The sequence below is a fragment of the Bufo gargarizans genome, chromosome 6 (assembly GCF_014858855.1).
Source record: "Bufo gargarizans isolate SCDJY-AF-19 chromosome 6, ASM1485885v1, whole genome shotgun sequence".
In the NCBI taxonomy this organism is placed as follows: domain Eukaryota; kingdom Metazoa; phylum Chordata; class Amphibia; order Anura; family Bufonidae; genus Bufo; species Bufo gargarizans.
The window spans coordinates 199,771,395-199,794,229 of NC_058085.1; the positions used below are offsets into that span (position 1 = coordinate 199,771,395).

At 48.3% G+C, this 22,835-nt stretch overlaps 1 protein-coding gene across 3 annotated transcripts in view; it reads left to right on the top strand.

Annotated features, from left to right (window-relative positions):
- Positions 1-22,835, top strand: part of DLG5 (discs large MAGUK scaffold protein 5) — a 219,561-nt gene that overhangs the window by 59,969 nt on the left and 136,757 nt on the right. For all 3 annotated transcript variants that reach the window (XM_044296449.1, XM_044296451.1, XM_044296450.1), the window contains exons 7-9: positions 1,116-1,428; positions 4,437-4,667; positions 15,472-15,656. In XM_044296449.1, coding sequence (XP_044152384.1) covers positions 1,116-1,428; positions 4,437-4,667; positions 15,472-15,656 — 729 coding nt within the window. The remainder of the gene's footprint in view (positions 1-1,115; positions 1,429-4,436; positions 4,668-15,471; positions 15,657-22,835) is intronic.

A 22,835-nucleotide genomic window follows, 5' to 3' on the forward strand; every position in this document is an offset into this window, starting at 1 on the left:
AGTGAAGTTTAGACCAAAAAGTTCTACTTTGGTCTCATCTGACCATATGACTTTCTCCCATGCCTCCTCTGGATCATCCAGATGGTCATTGGCAAACTTTAGACCGGCCTGGACATGTGATGACTTGATCAGGGGAACCTTCCGTACAATGCATGATTTGAAACCATGACTGTGTAGTGTTATACCGACAGTGACCTTTGAAACTGTGGTCCCAGCTCTCTTTATGTCATTGACCAGCTCCTCCCTTGTTGTTCTTGGCTGATTCCTCACCTTTCTTATCATCAGTGATACCCCACGAGGTGAGATCTTGCATGGAGCCCCAGTCCGAGGGAGACTGACATTCGTCTTAAGCAGGCATCTCAAACTGCGGCCCTCCAGCTGTTGCAAAACTAAAACTCCCACAATGCCCTGCTGTGGGCTGATACCTGTAGGCTGTCTGGGCATGCTGGGAGTTGTAGTTTTGCAACAGCTGGAGGGCTGCAGTTTGAGATCCCTGGTCTTAAGCTTCTTCCATTTTCTAACAATTGCTCCAACAGTTAATCTATTTTCACTAAGCTCCTTGGCAATTGCCCTGCAGCCCTTTCTAGCCTTGTGGAGGTCCATAATTTTGTCTCTGGTGTCTTTTGACAGCTCTTTGGTCTTGCCCATTGTAGTAGTTGGGGTGGACAGGTGTCTTTAAAGAGCTCAGACAGGTGCTACTAAGTTAGATTAATGAGTGGAGTATATGTGAACTTTTTAAAGGCACAGTAACAGGTCTTTGAGAGCCAGAATTCTTGCTGTTTCTCAGGTTCAAATACTTATGTTCAGCAGTGCAAGACAAATAAAATCTTTAAAAATCATACAATGTGATTTCCTTTTTTTTTTATTTATTTTTTTTATTCCGTGTCTCAGAGTGGGAATGCACCTAAAATGTGAATTTCAGACCCCTCCATGATTTCTAAGTGGGAGAACTTGCAAAATGCTGATATCTAAATGGATACTGTAAGCAGACAAAAGTGGAGATTCCACCACATAGAGTATGTGTTGAAAAAGAATGGGTTGTACTTTAATATTCTGGTGTTTTTATGCTGACTTACTTAACTGCATAGTTGACATGGCTTTTCTAAATTACACAGGTACGATTCCATCCAGCAGGAGTTAAATAAGGCAGCTTTACAGAACAAGGAGCTACAAAGGGAGATTGAACGGCTACAGGCAGAGGCCACACGTTTCAAAACCATGCAGCTTAAAGCTGTCAAAGATGCTGAAAAGTACAAAGAAGAGAGAGACTCTGTATTTAATGAGTACCGTTTAATTATGAGTGAGCGAGACCAAGTCATTAAGGAGATGGACAAAATGCAAACTGAACTTGAATTGGCACAAGGAAGGATAAAAAATACATCAAGTGAGAAGAGAGTTGCAAGTGAGGAAATGGAAGCTCTTAGACAGGTATTTTTGCATATAAGCCAAACAGGAGCGTATACTGGGTGTTATTGAGGGACAACCGGGCATGCTTAGAGGTGGCTGTGATTAACTGACCATTAAAGAGCAAAATCGGTAGTATATGTGCATACAGTATATAAAGCTACATATCTTATCAGGGAAACTGGCATGTTCCCCACCTCTAGTTTGCTGTTCCAGGCTTGGAGGCTGTCTGTAAAGGTTCATGAATTTTCCCCACCCAGTAATATGCTTGTCTTTATTAACACAATAACTGGAAACAGGGAGAGGAGGTGGAGGGATGCTGCAGTCTTTTTAACTCTGCCTGCGTGTAAAGCTGACCATACACATATACAGTCAGGTCCATAAATATTGGGACAGCGACACAATTCTAAGATTTTTGGCTCTATATTCCACCAGAATGGATTTGAAATGAAACGAACAAGATGTGCTTTAACTGCAGACTGTCAGCCTTAATTCGAGAGTATTTACATCCAAATCAGGTGAACAAATATGTGCCTCCGACTTGGTAAGGGACCAAAAGGGATGGGGCAATTGGCTACTCAGCTGTTCCATGGCCAGGTGTGTGTTATTCCCTCATTATCCCAATTACAATGAGCAGATAAAGGGTCCAGAGTTCATTTCTAGTGTGCTATTTGCATTTGGAATCTGTTACTGTCAAGATAAAATCCAAAGAGCTGTCACTATCAGTGAAGCAAGCCATCATTAGGCTAAAAAAACAAAACAAACCCATCAGAGAGATAGCCAAAACAACTGTTTGGAACATTCTTAAAAAGAAGGAAAGCACCGGTGAGCTCAGCAACACCAAAAGACCCGGAAGACCACGGAAAACAACTGTGGTGGATGACCGAAGAATTCTTTCCCTGGTTAAGAAAACACCCTTCACAACAGTTGGCCAGATCAAGAACACTCTCCAGGAGGTAGGTGTATGTGTGTCAAAGTCAACAATCGAGAGAAAACGTCACCAGAGTGAATACAGAGGGTTCACCACAAGATGTAAACCATTGGTGAGCCTCAAAAACAGGAAGGCCAGATTAGAGTTTGCCAAACGACATCTAAAAAAGCCTTCAGAGTTCTGGAACAACATCCTATGGACAGATGAGACCAATATGAACTTGTACCAGAGTGATGCTTCACAGTGCAGATGTACAATGACTCAAAGCATACTGCAAAAGCAACCAAAGTGTTTTTTAAGTGAAAGAAGTGGAATGTTATGCAAGTCAATCACCAGATCTGAAACCGATTCAGCATGCATTTCACTTGCTGAAGACAAAACTGAAGGGAAAATGCCCCAAGAACAAGCAGGAACTGAAGACAGTTGCAGTAGAGGCCTGGCAGAGCATCACCAGGGATGAAACCCAGCGTCTGGTAATGTCTATGCGTTCCAGACTTCAAGCTGTAATTGACTGCAAAGGATTTGCAACCAAGTATTCAAAAGTGAAAGTTTGATTTATGATCATTATTCTGTCCCATTCCTTTTGGTTCCTTAACATGTGGGAGGCACATATGCAAACTGTTGTAATTACTACACTGTTCACCTGATTTGGATGTAAATACCCTCAAATTATAGCTGGCAGTCTGCAGTTACAGCACATCTAGTTTGTTTAATTTCAAATCCATTGTGGTGGTGTATAGAGCCATAAATGTTAGAATCTTGTCAATGTCCCAATATTTATGGACATGACTGTATGCTGTCCACACCTGGCGATCTAAGCAAGACTGTGGTCTAATGTGTATGGAGGCCTTCTGACTCTTCCCCAAACAGTACATGACACAAAAGCAAAAGAAGAGGTGTTTGGATTTCAACATGCCTGATCATTTTGTTCCTGATCTGGTAGTGGCTTACTCTACATTTCCTATTAAGACCACATGCATGATCAGCCATTTGTGCATACAGCACGTATGGGGGGTTTCAGGGGAGCTAGATGTTGGTTTAGCAAGTGTTTGTGAAGAGGAAGATACTGGATTGATAAAAGCACATTTCACAGTACCACATCAGCATCAGTGCAAGCACACAGTTGCAGAATTAAAATTGACATTTACGCATATTATAGAGAAGGAAAATACCATGCAGGCCACACATTTTATCAGAGAGCTACGTCAGTAATAATTTTTTGGATAGCTGTAGAAATTATGTTAAATCTTTTTCTATGCATAAAGTAAATGGTATTAAAGAGTTTTTACGAGTGTTTTATACTGTTGACCTATCCTCTGAATAGGTCATCAGTATCTGATTGCTGGGGGTCCAACTCCTGATACCCCCACTGATCAGCTGCTTGAAGAGGCTGTGGCTCTTCAGTGAATGCCACATCTTCCTCACAGCTTACGCTAGGCCAGTGATGGCGAACCTTTTACAGACCGAGTGCCCAAACTGCAACATAAACCCACTTATTTATCGCAAAGTGCCAACACAGCAATTTACCTTGAATACTACAGTCCAATATAGTATATCTTCCATGTACTTGATCATTTATCTACAATAGCCTGCCTACATTCCATGTGCTGCCTGTGCTGTTCATAGTGCGCCCTGCGCCGATGACTGATAGGTGAAGTCTAAGGCATATTGGTACACCATAGACTTTTTCCAGGGTGTGGGTGCCCACAGAGAGGGCTCTGAGTGCCACCTCTGGCACCCGTGCCATAGGTTCGCCATCACTGCGCTAGGCCAAAGATGTCACGTTCATGGGTCACATGGTCTAGGCACAGTTCAGTCCTATTAAAGTGAATGGGGCTGAGCTGCTATAGCAAGCATTGCTGCTATACAATGTAGAGTGCTGTGCTTGCTGAGCTGCACAGAGGCCGCAGTGCTCACTGAAGCTTAGTGGTCTCTTCAAGAAGCTGATGGGCGGAGTTGCCAGGAGTTAGGCCCCTACCAATTAGATGCAGAGGACCTGTCCAATCAAATTGTGATGACCTATCGTGAGGATAAGTCATCAGTATAAACACTGGGAAACCCCTTTTGAGGCCTTGCTTATACAAAAACTTCTCTTACACAGGAGCTAAACTCTGCCCTTGTGGAACGGGATAGAGCCATTTTTGAAAGGAATGAGCTCTTAGAGAAATACTGTCATGAGGTTAAGGACAAAGCAGAAGCTCAAAAGGAACTGGACCAAGCCTGTAAAGACATTGAGACTGTGAAGGAAGAACGGGATGTGGCAAGGAAGGAGAGGACAGAGGCTATCATACAGCGGGACCACCTACTTAGAGAGTACTATCAAGCTAGACAGGTACTCGCCAAGTTTTTGTGTACAGGTTGATTTTATTCCATTCTGCATATCTGCATGATCCTCACATTTGATTTAATCTTCATTTAGACAGATGACAACTGGCTTGAGTTTTTATTTGAAGCACTCATGTTTACTTCTTGCCCTGAATCGCACAGGGCAAGGTTTTTTTCTGGAGATCTGGTGATGTACCGGGCTCTCTGAGTAAGGTAGGCGGAGGCTTCTGCATAGAAGTGATGTCACCGGCACTAATGGGAGGGCTTTAGCACTCTCCTAGCCTGTAACACGCTAGGGCAGTGCTAACGCCCACCTATCAGTGACTGTGATGTCACCGGAAACACTGCTAAGTGGAGACCTCTGCCTAGCAGTGTGAAAATGTACACAAAAAATCCCTTGTCCTGCGCGATACAGTGCAGGGCAAGGGAGAGAATAAGAGCATGAACTGCTCCGATGCTCATGTCAGATGGGCTACCTGGGTGAAGAAGGGGATATTTCCGGGTGCAGCTCTGAACTCGGACAACCCCTTTTAAGGGGTTAATTTAATCAAATGGGTGTTTTCATGTTTTGAAGTCTGAAAACAGGGGTCACATGAGCGACAATGACAATACAGACTGCCAGGAGAAGGATCGGTCGGTGGAAATGCCCACCCTCATTTACACTCCCCCTTAGAACAGCAGTATTCTGGGACTTTTAGACAAGACTGCAGCAACATGGGAAGGAATTTTGACACAGTAGCAGCTATTTTTATGACTATAGTAGAGAGAAAAGGTAGATAAAGCTGACAGACTAGCACAGAAAAAGCAGAAAGGAGACTTGTAGCAGGGATGAAGAAACAGTAAGAACTGTTTTGACATAGGCTATTTTCGACTCGCGTTTGGTGTGGATCCGTCATGGGGAATGATGAGAGGTGCAGGGCACGGGAGCCCCTCAATGCAGCTGCACCATAGACAAAATTTACTTATTACAAAAAAGTCTCTTTTGGTAAAAGGCAGAATAGAGGCACATAATATAAATAAGGTATCATTTAACTCATCAGAATCAACCCCACCAGGCATTATGCTTGGTTGATGGGGCTGATCCTCACAACAAATTCTCTTTAAACTGGAGTGTGCAATAGGACAGATTTATGTGTGGTACGTTTTAAAGTAAAACCACAAGGAAAGAACATTCAACCACATTATGAATACAGTTCTGTTTAAACCAGTGGCATTGTGTCAGTAATAGAAATGCATAAGCGTTGCCAAATGGTTTTACCACTCCATGTAGCCCTTTATGACATGTAATGTCATGGAATGGATATTTCCCTAAGCTTTCTGTAGTTCTTATAGTAACAAATGGCATGCTTGCTCAGTGATTGGGATCCTTGGTTCAAATCTGAACAGGGACAATATCTCCATGCAGCTTGTATTTCTCGCTCATATCATTGGGGGACACAGGACCGTGGGTATAGCTGCTGCTGCCACTAGGAGGCGGCACTAGGCTAAAAAGTATTAGCTCCTCCTCTGCCGGCTATACCTTCTCCGAGCCAGGAGAGAGCATATAAGTTTTAAGGTTAGTGTCGTAGGAGGCAGACCTCCCAAGGCTGGTGTCGGATTCCCCCACCGCTCGACCTCCCCCAAAAAGAAAAGGTGGACCAGGGCAGACCAGCTCCCCTGCTTCCCGCCAGCCAAAGGGTCACCTGGATCCGGCGAGACTCCCCTTCCCCGCCATTCCATCTCCTGCCACTTCGGGTGCCAGCTGCTGAAGAGGTGACCCTTCTGGACTCTGAGGAGGGGTGAAGAGAAGAGGATGAAGATGGGGTGAGTATTATCTGCACCCTCCATCCCACCCCCCATTCCCTCCTCCCCCCTCCGCTTCTCTCCCCCTCCCCTCCCGCCCTATTTTACCTTCCGGCCGGCCTGTAACTTTAGCCCCTGGCCTCGTTTTGGGCCTACCAGATTTCCGGGCCCCATTCCATGCTCCTCGCTTCCCGCCCCGGTGGGGGGGGGGGGGTTCCACGGGCACCCGCACCAAGGGGAGAACAAGTGACTCATTTTGCGCGCCATTCGGAGTTCCCTCCGTTCTGTGGCTGACTGGAAGTGTCTTCAGATTGACCGCATATAGCAAATTTAGCTATATAGCTCTGGCTTCTAGGGTGGGTAGGCCGCAACTTGCGCCTCCCACTCTGACGCGAAGGGGTGTGGCTAAGATTCCTGCCGCGGCTCGTGAGCTCTGGCTGAAAGTTTTGCCAGCAGACGCCTCGTCAAAGCGTTACCGGTCTTCCGTTTGCCAGCTCCCGGTTGTTTGGGGCCAGGTTAGATAAAATTATCTCCGAGGCTACAGGCGTTAAGAGTACCCGGGTCCAGCACTTCAGAATGGAGTCCCTTCGCTCCGTTATTGCTTCACTGGACCAAGGAAAATTTCTCTCTTCTATAGACATTCGAGGCACGTACTTACACATCCCAATTGCCCCAGCACATTAGCGGTTCCTCCGCTTTACAGCGGGGCAACAACACTATCAGTTCGTCGCCCTTTCCTTTGGCCTGGCGACGGCGCGGCGAGTTTTTACAAAAATACTTGCTCCTCTCGTGGCGCTTCTTCGAACCAGGGGCATCAGCCTGATCCCCTATCTGGACGACATCCTAGTCAAAGTGGCGACCTTTGGAAGATCGAGGACAGCCTGCATATCACTCTGGATACCATGGCGCGGTTCAGGTGGTTGGTGAACTTCCAAAAGTCTTCACTGCGTCCTGCCAGACGGATCACCTTTTTTTAGGTATGATCCTCGTTACGGCCGCGGCGGTGGTGCGACTCCCTCTAGGGACCCTTCTATTCGGTTCTGCATGAAAGTCTTATGGTCGCTTCTTTCGAAGCGATTCCGTTTGCTCAATTTCACACCCGATCACTTCAGCAGACAATCTTGTCGTCTTGTGACAAGTCGCCGGATTCCCTGGACCGTCACATCGTCCTAGCCCCAAAGGTGCGGTCGGCATTTAGTTGGTGGCTTTCGACCCCAACCCTGGAGTTGGGGAAATCCTTTCTCCCGATCTCATGGGCAGTCATCACCACCGACGCCAGTCTCCAAGTTTGGGGCGGAGTCTTCCGTCCAGGACCGTCCAAAGTGTATGGTCTTGGTTCGAGTCCAAGCTGCCCATCAACATACTGGCGCTCCGGGCCATTCACCTGTCCCTTCTACATTGGACCCTTCTCCTCCAGGGCTGGCCAATCAGGGTACAGTCTGACAACGCCACGGCTGTGGCCTATATCAACCATCAGGGAGGAACTCACAGTCAAGCAGCGATGGCGGAGTCGGCCAAGATCCTGCTGTGGGCGGAGACCCATGTGCCAGCTCTTTCGGCAGTCTACATTCCGGGAGTGGAAAACTGGATGGCGGATTTCCTCAGTCGGACGACGGTGGACCTGATGGCTTCCATGGGACGGGTTCTCACTAGTGTATGTGTTTCCGCCTCTCCCTCTCCTGCCCTGTATCTCTCCAGGATCAAGGTGGAGGGCATCCAGATGATCCTTGTGTCTCCGGATTGGCCTTGTCGTGCGTGGTACACAGACGTTGTTTGTCTCCTAGGAGACATGCCGTGGCGCCTTCCGCTCAGGCCCGATCTTCTCTCTCAGGGTCCTGTCTTCCACCAGCATTTAGAGTCGCTACGTTTGACGGTGTGGCTGTTAAAACCGCCATTTTAAAGCAACGAGGTTTCTCTGACAGGGTCATCCACACCATGATTAAGGCCATGAAGCCGGTGTCATTCAGTATTTATTACAGGACCTGGAAGTCCTTTATGCGTTTCTGTGAACAACGTAGTCTTTCTCTTTTTCTCGTGCTTTTTTCCATTGGGGGACACAGACCATGGGTATAGCTTAGAGGTATTAGTAGGAGGGACACTATGCAAATGAAAGAGCTCCTCCTCCTCGGGCTATACCCCCAGACTCCACCAGGAGGAACTCAGTCTTTGCTTAGTGTCTGGTGAAGGAGGTTGACACTCTCTGATTCTACTCCTTTTTGTTATTTTTATTCTAGATGGGGACACAGGTCGGCATGGCGCCTTCCTGGTCCCCCGTGGAGTGCCCGCCGCCGTCTTTGGGACGTTGCCTGGCTGCCTCCATTTCCCCCCAAGAAGATAAGTGGATCCGGGCTCGACCTGTTAGCTCCGGCATCCCACCAGCTGCTGGGACGCCTGCTGCCTACCCTCCTCCAGAGCACTGTTCTCCTGGATTGGAGTCAGAAGTCTGAAGAGGCGCATCCCTGCTGGTCTGGACATCGAGGGAGCATGCTGAGCAGATAAGTGTTGCCCAATCCCTCCCCCTCCCTCTGTGTCTATTTGTCTGTGGCTACCTGGGTGAACTTGAAGAAGGATCCTGATGGGGCACTTTCTTCATTTTGGCACTGGAGTACTGGCATCTCTTCCCCCTTAAACTGTGGGCCTGCGGTCCCCGCTTGGGCATCTGCCATGTCCAGCGCGGCCGCTAAATTGGTCTTAGTCGCCAAGGCAACCATGTCCTTTAATCCTGTGGCGCTAACGACTCCATCTCTCTGTGGTCCCCACAGTGGGTGACTGACTACGAAGAGGCAGCGTGAGCGGCAGCATCCCACCTCGGATGTCTCCGTCTCTCCACCCCCCTCACCTCGCCGGTGGCGCTTGCGGACTGCTCTTCCCCCTCCCTAGGGAGAGTAATCCGAAGGAGAATTATCCGGCTCGGACGAGCCAGGTCCTTTTTGGACTATAGGGCATTTTCAAATCCTGTGACGCCAACCACCTCTCTAAGTGGTTTTCCACAGAAGACGCCCGACTACTAACAGGGAGCGTGAGCAGCAGCATCCCTCCTCGGATGGCTCTGGCTCTCCCCCCCCCCCCCCTCGTCTAGAGGCGCGTTCGGGCGACTCTCCCCTCCCTTAGGGAGCGCAAGTCTGAAGGAGAATTTCCGGCTCTGATTAGGTCATGGAGCGGGACCCCTCGCCTAAGCTCTCCACCAGGGTGGCTGACTTAGTGGTGACTGTCCGAGACACCTTTATTCTCCAAGGGGATTCTCCTCCTTCCACTGGTCAGGAGTTCCCCCTTTTTCCGTCCAGGCAGTCGGAGACTACCATGTTCCCGGTCCATGAGGGATTTTTCCGCGGTCATGTCCAGGGCCTGGGGTGGTCTTAATAAGGTTCTCGACCACCCAGCGCATGAATATACTTTCCTTTCCCTGCTGACGGCGAGGAGAGGTGTCTCCTCCCCCTAAGGTGGATCCTCCGGTGGCCGGATTAGCCAATTATGTGGCCCTTCCTGTCTTAGTCAGTTCCTCTTTCCAGGATGCTGTAGACAGACGCATAGACTCTCTTCCAGGTCCTTTTTTCGCTGGCAGCGCGTCCCTGTGACCTACCTTTCACTCAGCAGGGGTAGCCAGTGCTCTCTCGGTGTGGTTACAACACCACCACCAGGAACTGGCGGTACGAGATGCGGCTACTAACACACTGGAGTTGGTTCTCCAGATGTCTCAGGCTTCTAAGATTCTTTGCGAAGCTTCTAGGGACATTGTTTCCCTCTTTGCCCGCAGGTTGGCCATCTCTGTCACTCAGCGCGAAGAGATTTGATTGAAGGTGTGGGATGCTGACGCCTCCACCAAGCGTTCCCTTGCTAATCTCCCCTTTGGGGTTTCCAGACCTTATGGGGATCAGCTGGACGAGTTCATCTCTGCATGCCTTTTGCCGTTTCTCATCTGGTAGGCCGTCGCCTGCTTCCTCCGCCGGGGGTCTCAGGTCGCCCGCAAAGAGCCCTTCCTTTGCACCAGCCTTCCCGGCACTAGAGGGCCCAGTCAGCCCGCCCTGCTGCTCCTAGGCCTATCACATGTCCCGATTGCGGAATCCCACCATCGATTCCTGCGCTTCGCCATTATGGGTCGACACTGTCAGTTTGTCGCCCTTCCTTCGGGTTGGCGACCACCCCGCGGGTCCTTGCCACGGTCCTGGACCGCTCATGGCGCTTCTTCGTACCAGGGGCATTCCTTTGCTGCCCTATCGGGACGATATCCGGATAGAGGCCCCCCTCTCTACCGCAGACCACGGACAGCGTCCGGATCACTGTTCAGACCCTGGAACGGTTCGGCTGGCTGGTAACTTCCCAAACTCCTGCCTCTTCCCGTCCCAGAGGCTCTCCTTCCGGAGGGTGATTTTGGACACCTCGGCTGCCTAAGTATTCTACCAGCCTTCAAGTCCTCCCAGGTCCAGGGGGCAGTGTCGCATCTGCTGCGCTCCCCGTGCCTCTCCATTCGGGAATACTTGCAGGTCCTGGGTCTTATGGTAGCCTCTTTCGAGGCCTTCCATATGCCCAGTTTCACACTCGCCTGGCGCAACAGGAGATCCTTTACCTTTCAGCGGGTTCGGGCAGCTCTCCCTTGGTGGCTGTTCCCAAAGAACCTGAGGTCGGGGAGTTCCTTTCTCGCATTCTCCTGGACGATCGCCGCCACCGATGCCAGCATCCTGGGTTGGGGGGGCGTTTTCCAGTCTCGCACGGTTCAAGGAATTTGGTCGGCGGCAGAGTCTCGCCTTCCAATCAACTTTCTGGAACTGAGGGCGATTTTTTTCCGCTCTCTCTCTCCTATTGGACCTCTCTCCTTGCGGGCCTCCCAGTGCGGGTTCAAACGGGCAATGCCGCGGCCGTGGCCTATATCGACCATCAGGGCGGGACCCGCAGCCGGATGGTGATGCAGGAGGTGAAGAGAATTCTGACGTGGGCGGAGACGCACGTTCCGGTGTTGTCAGCAGTTTGCATTCCAGGAGTGGACAACTGGACAGCGGACTTTCTAAGCCACAACACGGTGGATCCAAGCGGGTGGTCTCTGCATCCAGAAGGGTTCGAGGAAATCTGGGACCGTCCGGATGTGGACTTAATGGCGTCCGGGTTCAACAACAAGATCCCAGTGGTCCTGGCTCGCGCCCGAGATCCGGAGGCGTACGGATGGATGCGCAGGTGTCTCCGTGGCAGGACTTCAGCCTCCTCTGTTTTCCTCTCCTACCAAAGGGTCTACGCCAGTTCGAGGCGGAAGGGACTCCGACCGTTCTCATCACCCCAGAGTGGCCTCGCCGCGCGTGGTTTTTTCGGACGTGGCTCGGTTGCTGGCGGGCGCCCCATGGCCTCTTCCCGACGGACAGGACCTACTGTCTCAGGGCCCGTTCTTCCACCGGAATTTGCGGTCTCTTCGTTTACCGGCGTGACTGTTGAAACCGCCATCCTGATAAAGATGGGGTTCTCGGATTCAGTGGTTAGGACCATGATCAGTCCGGGGAAGTCTTCTTCCTCCCGGATTTACTATCGTACCTGGATGGCCTTCCTATCCTTTTTTGAGGGTTCGGGGTTCCCTCCCCTTCGGTTTTCCATCTTGATGGTACTGTCTTTTCTTCAGTCTGGGCTTGTGCAGGGACTGTCGCTTAGTTCCCTGTAAGGTCAGGTTTCGGCGCGGGCCGTCAGAGGTCCCTTGCTCTTAAGGGTCCGGTGGTGACCTTTCTTCGGGGGTGGCGCATTCGGTTCCCCGTATGTTCCCCCTTTTGTCTCCTTGGGATCTCAATTTGGTTCTGCGCGCTCTGCAGTCGGCCCCCTTCGAGCCTTTGAGGAGGGTCTCTCTGACTGTTCTCATCTGGACTTCCTTGTGACCATAGCTTCTGATACAGCTACATAGCGTAGTGATTAAAGTTCTGGGCTATTATGCAGTGGCTGTGAGTTCACGTCCCATCACGAGCTTTTAAGTCAGACTGGTGTCGGAGCTGGCCGCTCTTTCCTGTCAGGAGCCTTTCTGGTTTTCCACCAGGATTAAGTTGTGCTCCGTCCAGTCCCCTTCTTTTTGCCCAGGGTGGTCTCTCCCTTCCGCCTTGATGAGGATCTTGTCCTGCCTTCCTTTTGTCCTTCTCCGGCTAACCCCAAGGAATGCACTCTGCATTCCCTGGATGTTGTACGGGTCCTGGAGGTGTGTCTCGCGGCTACTGCTTCCGTCCGCCGTTCTTGGCGCTCTGGATCTGCTTGGCTATTTCCGCGGCTTGTCGCGCTTGTGGTGGAGTTCCCCCGGCTAGAATTGCCGTTCTCTCCATTGGGGCGGAGGGGGCTTCCTGGGCAAGACGCAGTCGTGCCTCTGCGTCTCAGCTGTGTACGGCGGCCACCTGGTCGTCCTTGCATACCTTTGCAAATTTTTGTCAGTTGCATTCACTGGCTTCGGCTGATGCGGCTTTGGCCGCAGGGTTTTGCAGGCTGTGGTTCCTGTTTGACCGTTGGGGCGTTCCTCCTGGCGGTGCTGGTATTTTTTCCCACCCCATGGACTGCTTTTGGACGTCCCATGGTCTGTGTCCCCCAATGGAAAAAAGCACGAGAAAAGGAGATTTTTGTGAAACTCACCTGTAAAATCTTTTTCTCGTCTTTTCCATTGGGGGACACAGCTCCCACCCATTATTCCTGTTGCAGGAGGGGTCTTTAGTTCAGTTTTTCTGTTTCTGGTTGGACCTTATGGCTTGGTCCGATGGTTTCCATGATTTTTTCTTGCTCCTTCTCCTACTGCTTGTGCAACGCCTGAGTTCCTCCTGGTGGAGTCTGGGGGTATAGCCCGAGGAGGAGGAGCTCTTTCATTTGCATAGTGTCCCTCCTACTAATACCTCTAAGCTATACCCATGGTCTGTGTCCCCCAATGGAAAAGACGAGAAAAAGATTTTACAGGTGAGTTTCACAAAAATCTCCTTTTCTCTCTCCCTCCCTCCCTTCCTCCCTCTCTCCCTCTCTCCCTCTCTCCCTCTCTCCCTCTCTCCCTCTCTCCCTCTCTCCCTCTCTCCCTCTCTCCCTCTCTCCCTCTCTCCCTCTCTCCCTCTCTCCCTCTCTCTCTCCGTATCACGGCCCACTCGACCAGGGCGGTGGACGTATCTTTGGCTCGCTTCCACCAAGCTTCAGCTTTGCAAGTTAGCGACGTGGTCATCCACACGTTTATCAGGTGTAGACTAGAGTTGTTGCGATACCAAATTTTTGATTCGGTTTCGATACCATGAAAAAGTATTGCGATACTCGATACCACACGAAAAAAAAATAAACCAAAAAAGCCACGTGCATTCCGCATTTTTAAAAATGGCGAATCGCGCAGTTTTTATTTTTATTTTTTCTGTTCCGGCGTTCACCACCTAGATTTTTTTTTTATATTTTAATAATTTGGACTTTTCTGACGTGGCCATATGTAATATGTTTATTTATATATTTTATATGTGAAATTGGGAAAAGGGGGTGATTTATACTTCATATTTTTTTTTTTTTTATTATTATTATTATTTTTTTTTTTTTACACTTTTTTTTTATTTTTATTTTTTTTATAACTATTTCCCCCGTTAGGGGCTAGAACCTGGGATCTTTCATCCCTTGTCCTATTCAGCTTGATAGAGCTCTATCAGGGTGAATAGGACTTCACACTGTCCCTGCTGCTCTGTGCTTTGTGCACACAGCATCAGGGATGTTACCATGGCAACCAGGGCTTCTGTAGCGTCCTGGCTGCCATGGTAACCGATCGGAGCCCCAGGCTTACACAGCTGGGGCTTCGATCAGAAGCTGCCACTGCACCACCAATGAGGGGGAGGGGAGAGGTCTCTGTGGCCACTGCCACCAATGATTTTAATACTGGGGGGTTGAGAGGTGCCGGCGCACTGTGCCACCAATGATTTTAATGGGATGGGGGGGTTGAGGGGGGGGGGGGACACACTGCACCACCAATGATAATTACCCCTTTATACAGGAGGCGGGTACTGGCAGATCAGCGGCAGTTAACCCCTTAGGTAAAGCTGATGTCTCCTCCCATCGCTGAGACATCGCTGGGCGCCGCTCTGTGTGGGAAATGGGAATAGTCCCATTATTGGTGGCGCAGTGTGCCCGTCCCTCTCTTCTCATTGGTGGCGCAGTGCGCCCGCCCCTCCTCCGCCCCTCTCTTCTTATTGGTGGCAGCAGCAGCAGCACAGGGGGGAGGGAGGAGGACAGCTTCCTTCTCCCCGTGCTGCTGAGAGAATATGAGCGCGCCGATAGCAGCGCGCTCATGTTCAAAGATACTAGGATGCGCAGAAGCGCAGCCCAGTATCGAAAAAACTGAAATCCCGGGACAAAAGTATAGATTGGGTATCGAAATTTCGATACCCGCAACAACCCTAGTGTATACTTTTGCATCGGCGGACGCTGCTCTGGGTCGTAAAGTCTTGCAGGCAGCAGTGTGTTGAACTTCCGCGAGGCAGTTCCTCGCTTAGTTCATTGGGGGGACACAACACCCACCCATTATTTTCCATTATGGCCGCAGGTGTTAGCGGTTTGTTGGTCGGTGGGGTCAGTTTGGCCCTTTCGACATTACTGGTTTTCTGGTTGCTTTTATGTTTATTTCTTTCTCCTACTCCTATTGCTTGGGCACAAACTGATATGCTCTCTCCTGGCTGGAGGGGGTATAGCTGGCAGAGGAGGAGCTAACACTTTTTAGCCTAGTGGCAGCAGCAGCTATACCCACGGTCCTGTGTCCTTCAGTGAACTAAGCGAGAAAGAGATTTTACAGGTGAGATCACAAAAATCTTGTTTTTCTGCCCTGTATTAGCATTCTTCCTCCAAAAACCGTGCTAATAGAGGAATTTGTTTTTGGTTGCCCTAGTATGTATGTTTGCATTTAGGAAAGGTAGGAAAGTTAGACTGTGTGAGCTTCAATGGGGACAGGGGCAGCTGTGAGCTATCACAATCCGCATACACTGCTGCAGATTCTGTTGGCCCTATGTAAGCAATGATAAATATGAGTATAAATACTTGGTTCACCTTTGAAATGACATTATGGCCTTTACAAATTTCAGATTCAGGATTCTGCAACTCTGGATATGGAAAGAGCAAACAAAGAAATAGAGGTGCTGAGAAAACAGTATGAAGCAATGACCCATGAACTGAAAGAAGCCACGCAGGAAGCTGAGGTAGCCAAGTGTCGGCGAGATTGGGCCTTCCAGGAGAGGGACAAGATTGTAGCAGAGAGAGAGAGTATCCGGTGAGTGACTTGCATTTGGTTTATACATTTTATATAGGATAACTATTTCCACTGCTGTTGTCTTTCTAGTATTTAGGTTCTGTGTATATCCACATATGTGTTACCAATGAACACCTCAGAACATAGCATTCAATTAAAGGGGCTTAGCCTAGCTGAACTATAAACCTACCAAACACGCCAATAATCGCATAGAATGAGAGCCACTTGGCGACGTGGCCGGATGCAGAGCTAGGAGGACGCTCAAGGAAACGGCTCCAGCAGGTACCGTTCAATTAAGCGGCACAAAGCACTCCTGGGCCCCTAAAATCAGTCGACTCGCACTCTTACCTCTTCATTATGGGCTGCACTAAGAAAAAGGATGCAGCGCCGGCAAAGACCGAGGTCTTTGTACCAGTCTCGGGCAAAATCCAAGATGACACCCGCAACTCAAATCATAGACGCGCTGAGAGAGATGGCGCATGCTCAGAGCGCTCAGAAGCTTCCCTGGCCGTTTCAGTACAGCAGCAATTTCACTGTGATAGTGAGGAGCAGTATTATAATAAAGAACATGCAGCACATGTAGTGAGAGGCTTATCAGAATGTATACAAGAAGTTCAGTTTCCCCAGCAGAGGCATGAATGCTTCACCAGTCACAGAATCTACACTAAGAAGCCTCTTGTCTGATTTAAAGCAGTCAATACATAAGGATATCGCCACTGCCTTCTCAGCACTGCAAAAAGATATAGCACAAATGTGGGACAGAGCATCCCATATTGAAAATAAAATGGAGATATTCACAACCGCACACAATCAATTAGCGGATGCGCACAATGAGGTAGAGGAGGATATTTCGGCACTAGGGATGAGCGAACCCGAACTGTATAGTTCGGGTTCGTACCGAATTTTGGGGTGTCCGTGACACGGACCCGGACCCGAACATTTTCGTAAAAGTTCGAGTTCGGTGTTCGTCGCTTTCTTGGTGCTTTTTGAAAGGCTGCAAAGCAGCCAATCAACAAGCGTCATACTACTTGCCCCAAGAGGCCGTCACAGCCATGCCTACTATTGGCATGGCTGTGATTGGCCAGTGCAGCATGTGACCCAGCCTCTATTTAAGCTGGAGTCACGTAGCGCCGCCCGTCACTCTGCTCTGATCAGTGTAGGGAGAGGTTGCAGCTGCGACGTTAGGGCGAGATTTGGCAGTGATTAACTCCTCCAAAAGACTTCATTCAGTGATCGATCTGCAGCTGTGGATCATTGAACTGCTGCTATTCAATTGCTCACTGTTTTTAGGCTGCCCAGAGCGTTTCATTCACTTTTTTTCTGGGGTGATCGGCGGCCATTTTGTGTCTTGTGGTGCGCCAACACAAGCTGCCACCAAGTACATTTAACCCTCAATAGTGTGGTTATTTTTTGGCCATATACTACATCAGGGGCAAGCTGTCACCAAGTGCATTTAACCCTCAATAGTGTGGTTGTTTTTTGGCTATATCCTACATCGGTCAAGCTGTCACACCAGGTGCATTTAACCATCAATAGTGTGGTTATTTTTTGGCCATATACTACATCAGGGGCAAGCTGAGCCTGTCACCAAGTGCATTTAACCCTCAATAGTGTGGTTGTTTTTTGGCTATATCCTACATCAGGGTCAAGCTGTCACACCAAGTGCATTTAACCATCAATAGTGTGGTTATTTGTTGGCCATATACTACATCAGGGGCAAGCTGTCACCGAGTGCATTTAACCCTCAATAGTGTGGTTGTTTTTTGGCTATATCCTACATCGGTCAAGCTGTCACACCAAGTGCACTTAACCATCAATAGTGTGGTTATTTTTTGGCCATATCCCAGTCTAATTCTGTCTGTAAACGTATACCTGTCACCCAGCGCCTAAATAATGGGCCTCAAATTTATAGTCAGCTAAATCTTTGGTTATTGCTGTGGCTGGGCAAGTTATTTAGTGTCCGTCAAAGCACAGTTTTTGTTCTGGGTTGAAATACAATTCCCAATTTAGCAATTTCCTAATTTAGTGGTTTCTGCTGTATCAGACCTACTTTTAAATCTATCCCTAAAAGGGTATATAAGATTCACGGTGCAGATAGGGTTATTCTCAATAACTTCACACACACGCTATTGCGCAATTCCAAGTCTACGTATACCTGTCATCCAGCGCCTAAATACTAGGCCTCAAATTTATATTCAGCTAAATCTGTCGTTACTGCTGTGCCTTTATTAGTGTAATACGGTACCTAAATAGATAGCCAGATAGTGTTAGGTGTCTGTAAAAAAAAGTCCTGAATTTGAATTCAATACATTGGGCCAAATAATATTTTTCTTATTGTGGTGAACTGTAACAATGAGGAAAACATCTAGTAAGGGACGCGGACATGGTCGTGGTGGTGTTAGTGGACCCTCTGGTGCTGGGAGAGGACGTGGCCGTTCTGCCACAGCCACATGGGGTGGGGCCCAATTCCGTTCTAAGGATGGTAAGGCCTGAGCAGGTACAGGCATTAGTCAATTGTGTGGCCGACAGTGGATTCAGCACGTTCACATTATCTCCCACCCAGTCTTCTGCAGAAAGCGCACAGATGGCGCCTGAAAACCAAGCCCATCAGTCTGTCACATCACCCCCATGCATACCAGGGAAACTGTTTCAGCCTAAAGTTATGCAGCAGTCTCTTAAGCTGTTTGGGTTTCCCAAGGGCATCCACCTAGCCCTTCCCCAGCGGTGTAAGACATAGAATGCACTGACGCACAACCACTTATGTTTCCTGATGATGAGGACATGGGAATACCACCTCAGCACGTCTCTGATGATGACGAAACACAGGTGCCAACTGCTGCGTCTTTCTGCAGTGTGCAGACTGAACAGGAGGTCAGGGATCAAGACTGGGTGGAAGACGATGCAGGGGACGATGAGGTCCTAGACCCCACATGGAATGAAGGTCGTGCCACTGACTTTCACAGTTCGGAGGAAGAGGCAGTGGTGAGACCGAGCCAACAGCGTAGCAAAAGAGGGAGCAGTGGGCAAAAGCAGAACACCCGCCGCCAAGAGACTCGGCCTGCTACTGACCGCCGCCATCTGGGACCGAGCACCCCAAAGGCAGCTTCAAGGAGTTCCCTGGCATGGCACTTCTTCAAACAATGTGCTGACGACAAGACCCGAGTGGTTTGCACGCTGTGCCATCAGAGCCTGAAGCGAGGCATTAACGTTCTGAACCTTAGCACAACCTGCATGACCAGGCACCTGCATGTAAAGCATGAACTGCAGTGGAGTAAACACCTTAAAAACAAGGAAGTCACTCAGGCTCCCCCTGCTACCTCTTCTGCTGCTGCCGCCTCGGCCTCTTCTGCTGCTGCCGCCTCGGCCTCTTCCTCCGCCTCTGGAGGAACGTTGGCACCTGCCGCCCAGCAAACAGGGGATGTACCACCAACACCACCACCTCCGTCACCAAGCATCTAAACCATGTCACACGCCAGCGTTCAGCTCTCCATCTCACAAACATTTGAGAGAAAGCGTAAATTCCCACCTAGCCACCCTCGATCCCTGGCCCTGAATGCCAGCATTTCTAAACTACTGGCCTATGAAATGCTGTCATTTAGGCTGGTGGACACAGACAGCTTCAAACAGCTCATGTCGCTTGCTGTCCCACAGTATGTTGTTCCCAGCCGGCACTACTTCTCCAAGAGAGCCATGCCTTTCCTGCACAACCAAGTATCCGATAAAATCAAGTGTGCACTGCGCAACGCCATCTGTGGCAAGGTCCACCTAACCACAGATACAGACAATGGACTGTTCGAGTGTTGTGTGACGTGAAGCATGATTCTCTGCTATGATATGAAGACTGATTCTCTGCTGACATGAAGCCAGATTCTCTGTTACGGGACCTCTCTCCTCTGCCTGGGTGCCGGGGCCTAAATATATGACAATGGACTGTTACAGTGGTGGGTGACGTGAAGCCAGATTCTCTGCTATGGGACCTCTCACCAATTGATATTGGTTAATTTTTATTTTTATTTTTTTTATTTTAATTCATTTCCCTATCCACCTTTGTTTGCAGGGGATTTACCTACATGTTGCTGCCTTTTGCAGCCCTCTAGCCCTTTCCTGGGCTGTTTTACAGCCTTTTTAGTGCCGAAAAGTTCGGATCCCAATTGACTTCAATGGGGTTCGGGTTCGGGACGAAGTTCGGATCCCGAACCCGAACATTTCCGGGAAGTTCGGCCGAACTTCTCGAACCCGAACATCCAGGTATTCGCTCAACTCTATTCGGCACTTTAAACTCAAGTTAGTGCATTTGGAAGGCCGCTCAAGACGTAATAAACACAGCTCCCAGAGACGTCATCGCCAGACTTTTTTCATTTTTATTCCCACCCACATAAAACATACTCAAGAATTGACCTCATTATAGTAGACAAATGGTTATTTATAATAATCTGGTCAGACCATGCACCAATGCTATGCCAAATTGCAGAAGACTTTATTAATTACCTTCACTGGAGAATGAATAATTACTTATTGACGCATCCTGACTATAAAAAACAAATACAGGAGAATGTACAGGAATATTTTTACTTTATATGCACTGCAGATGTCTCCCCAATCACTTAGGTGGACGGGAAAAGAAAATCTTTCCCTAGACGTCCCTGGAGAACAAAGACCTGTGCCCAGGGATTACCCCCTAATGGTGGAGGTACCCTGTCCCCGTGCCTATGTCTAAACTCAACCCTGTTAAGGCCCCACTTTAATGTATACAAAATGTATACATGCAATATCCTATGGGGTATAGAAATTGGCCCAAGGAAGGAAAATGGATGCCTAAAAACTTTTTTTTAGACCCAAACGTGTTTCACCTGCACCGCAGTTCATCAGGGGGTGATAGACCAAAAATTATCGTAGGGAATATAAATAGATAAATATAAACGATACTTAGCTCCCATTAGTTGCTTGTGGAATAGGATATAGTAATAATGGGGTAACTCTGCCAGTAGATACAGAACTGGCCAGGGAGCCCACAGCACACTTGTATGGATATCCAGGGAGCTGATGTGGCCACATAACTGAGCCGAACTGAGCCTACGGACCCCATAGACTATAATTGGGTCCTTTTAGGTTTACGCTCAGAAAATGATTTTGGAGCGTATACAAAAGTCCTACATGCACATCTTTTGTCTCTGCTCCAAATTTATCTTCTGAGCATAAAGAACCACAGGAAATATTGAAGTATTGAAAGTGATAAAAATGACAAAAAATAATAAATCCCCCAGACCCGACTGTCTGTCCAATGAGTATTTTAAAACATGCTATGATATTCTAGCCCCTCATACTAGCATACTACCTTTCAACCGATTTTTCAATACAGGGGGACATCCCTGGGGAAATGTTGCAAGCGACTATCATTACGCTCCCCAAACCAGGAAAATCTCTGGACCCTACCAAGCAATTCTAGGCCCATCTCCTTATTAAACTCAGATCTCTGACATTGTCCCAAATATTATTAATAAAGACCAAGTCGGCTTCATTAAAACTAGGCAAATTATAGAAGGAGCCAGGAGAATAATTGATTTTATTCATGTGGCGGAGACTGGTGGGATGCCTTCTCTGCTGCTATCGCTGGATGCGGAGAATGCATTCGATCGCGTACATTGGGAATATTTGTTTGAGATCCTTTTGTAAGTATTGGTTCAATGGTAACATTTTAAATGCAATCAAGCTTCTGTATTTCCAACCCTCAGCATCAGTATACATCTCTGGAATGATGCCTGACAGGTTCTCAATAAGTAATGGCACAAGACAGTGGTGCCCCTCATCCCCTATAATTTTCATACTTGTGAAAATCAGAACGCATCCAATAATCTCTGGAATTAGTGTTGGTGATCATAACCATAAAATTGGGTTGTTTGCCGATGACATAATACTAGTACTTACAGATCCCCTTAACTCCTTACTAGCAGCTATGCACGTGTAAGGCTACTTTCACACTAGCGTTGTTTGAATCCGGCGTTTAATTCCGTCACCGGAACTGCCCGCCGGATCCGGAAAAACGTGTGAAAACGGATTACATTTGAATCCTGATCAGGATTTTGATCACAACGAAAAAATGTATTGGAAAAAACGGATCCACCATTTATGAACTTTAACTTTTTTTTTCGTATTTTTCGGGTTTAACATGCAAAAGCCGGATCCGGTCTGACAGAACACACGGCGCCGGATCCGGCGTTAATGCAAGTCAATGGGAAAAAGACCAGATCCGGCGTTCAGTCAAAGTGTTCCGGATTTTTGTCCGGAGGTAAAAATACAACATGCTACGGTTTTCTGAAAAGCCTGATCAGTCAAAAAGACTGAACTGAAGACATCCTGATGCATCCTGAACCGATTACTCTCCATTCAGAATGCATCAGGATAAAACTGATCAGTTCTTGTCCGGATTTGAGCCCCTAGGACAGAACTCGGCGCCGGAAAAGAAAAACGCTAGTGTGAGAGTACCCTTAGATTTACATCCAGTCTCATATTATAAACTAAACGTCACTAAATGCCTAGTCTTAAATCTGGGATTCAATCAGTAACTGCCCGACTGAGAACTACGGTATGTGCCCACTTCAGTGGGATAACCAATATATCATCCGACTTGAGTATAAAACTCACGCAGTCTACGTCAAACCTTGTCTTCATTAACTATGCATCTTTAAGGGAGAAAATAAAAAAGGAGCTAATTAGAATGAAAAAACATGAGATCCCTTGGACAAGCAGAATCACCTAAATTAAAATGTTTATTCTACCTCAGATCTTATACTTGTTCCGTAATCTACCAATACCCTTTCCTATGAAAATATTAAAGGAACTGCAATCTATCATATCTAAATGATATGGTTAGGCTGAGTTCACATTAGCGTCCAGCCTTTCCGTTCTCCTGCTCCGTTATAGGAGCAGGAGAACGGAAAGGACTGATTCGGCACATAACTGAGCCGGACGGAGCCTACGGACCCCATAGACTATAATGGGGCCCGTTAGGTTTACACTCAGAAGATGATTTTGGAGCTGAGACAAAAGTCTTACATGCACAACTTTTGTCTTTGCTCCAAAATCATCTTCTGAGCGGATACCTAACGGACCCCGTTATAGCCTATGGGGTCCGTAGGCTCGGTTTGGCTCAGTTATGTGCCAAATTCGTCCTTTCTGTTCTCCTCCTCCTATAACAGAGCA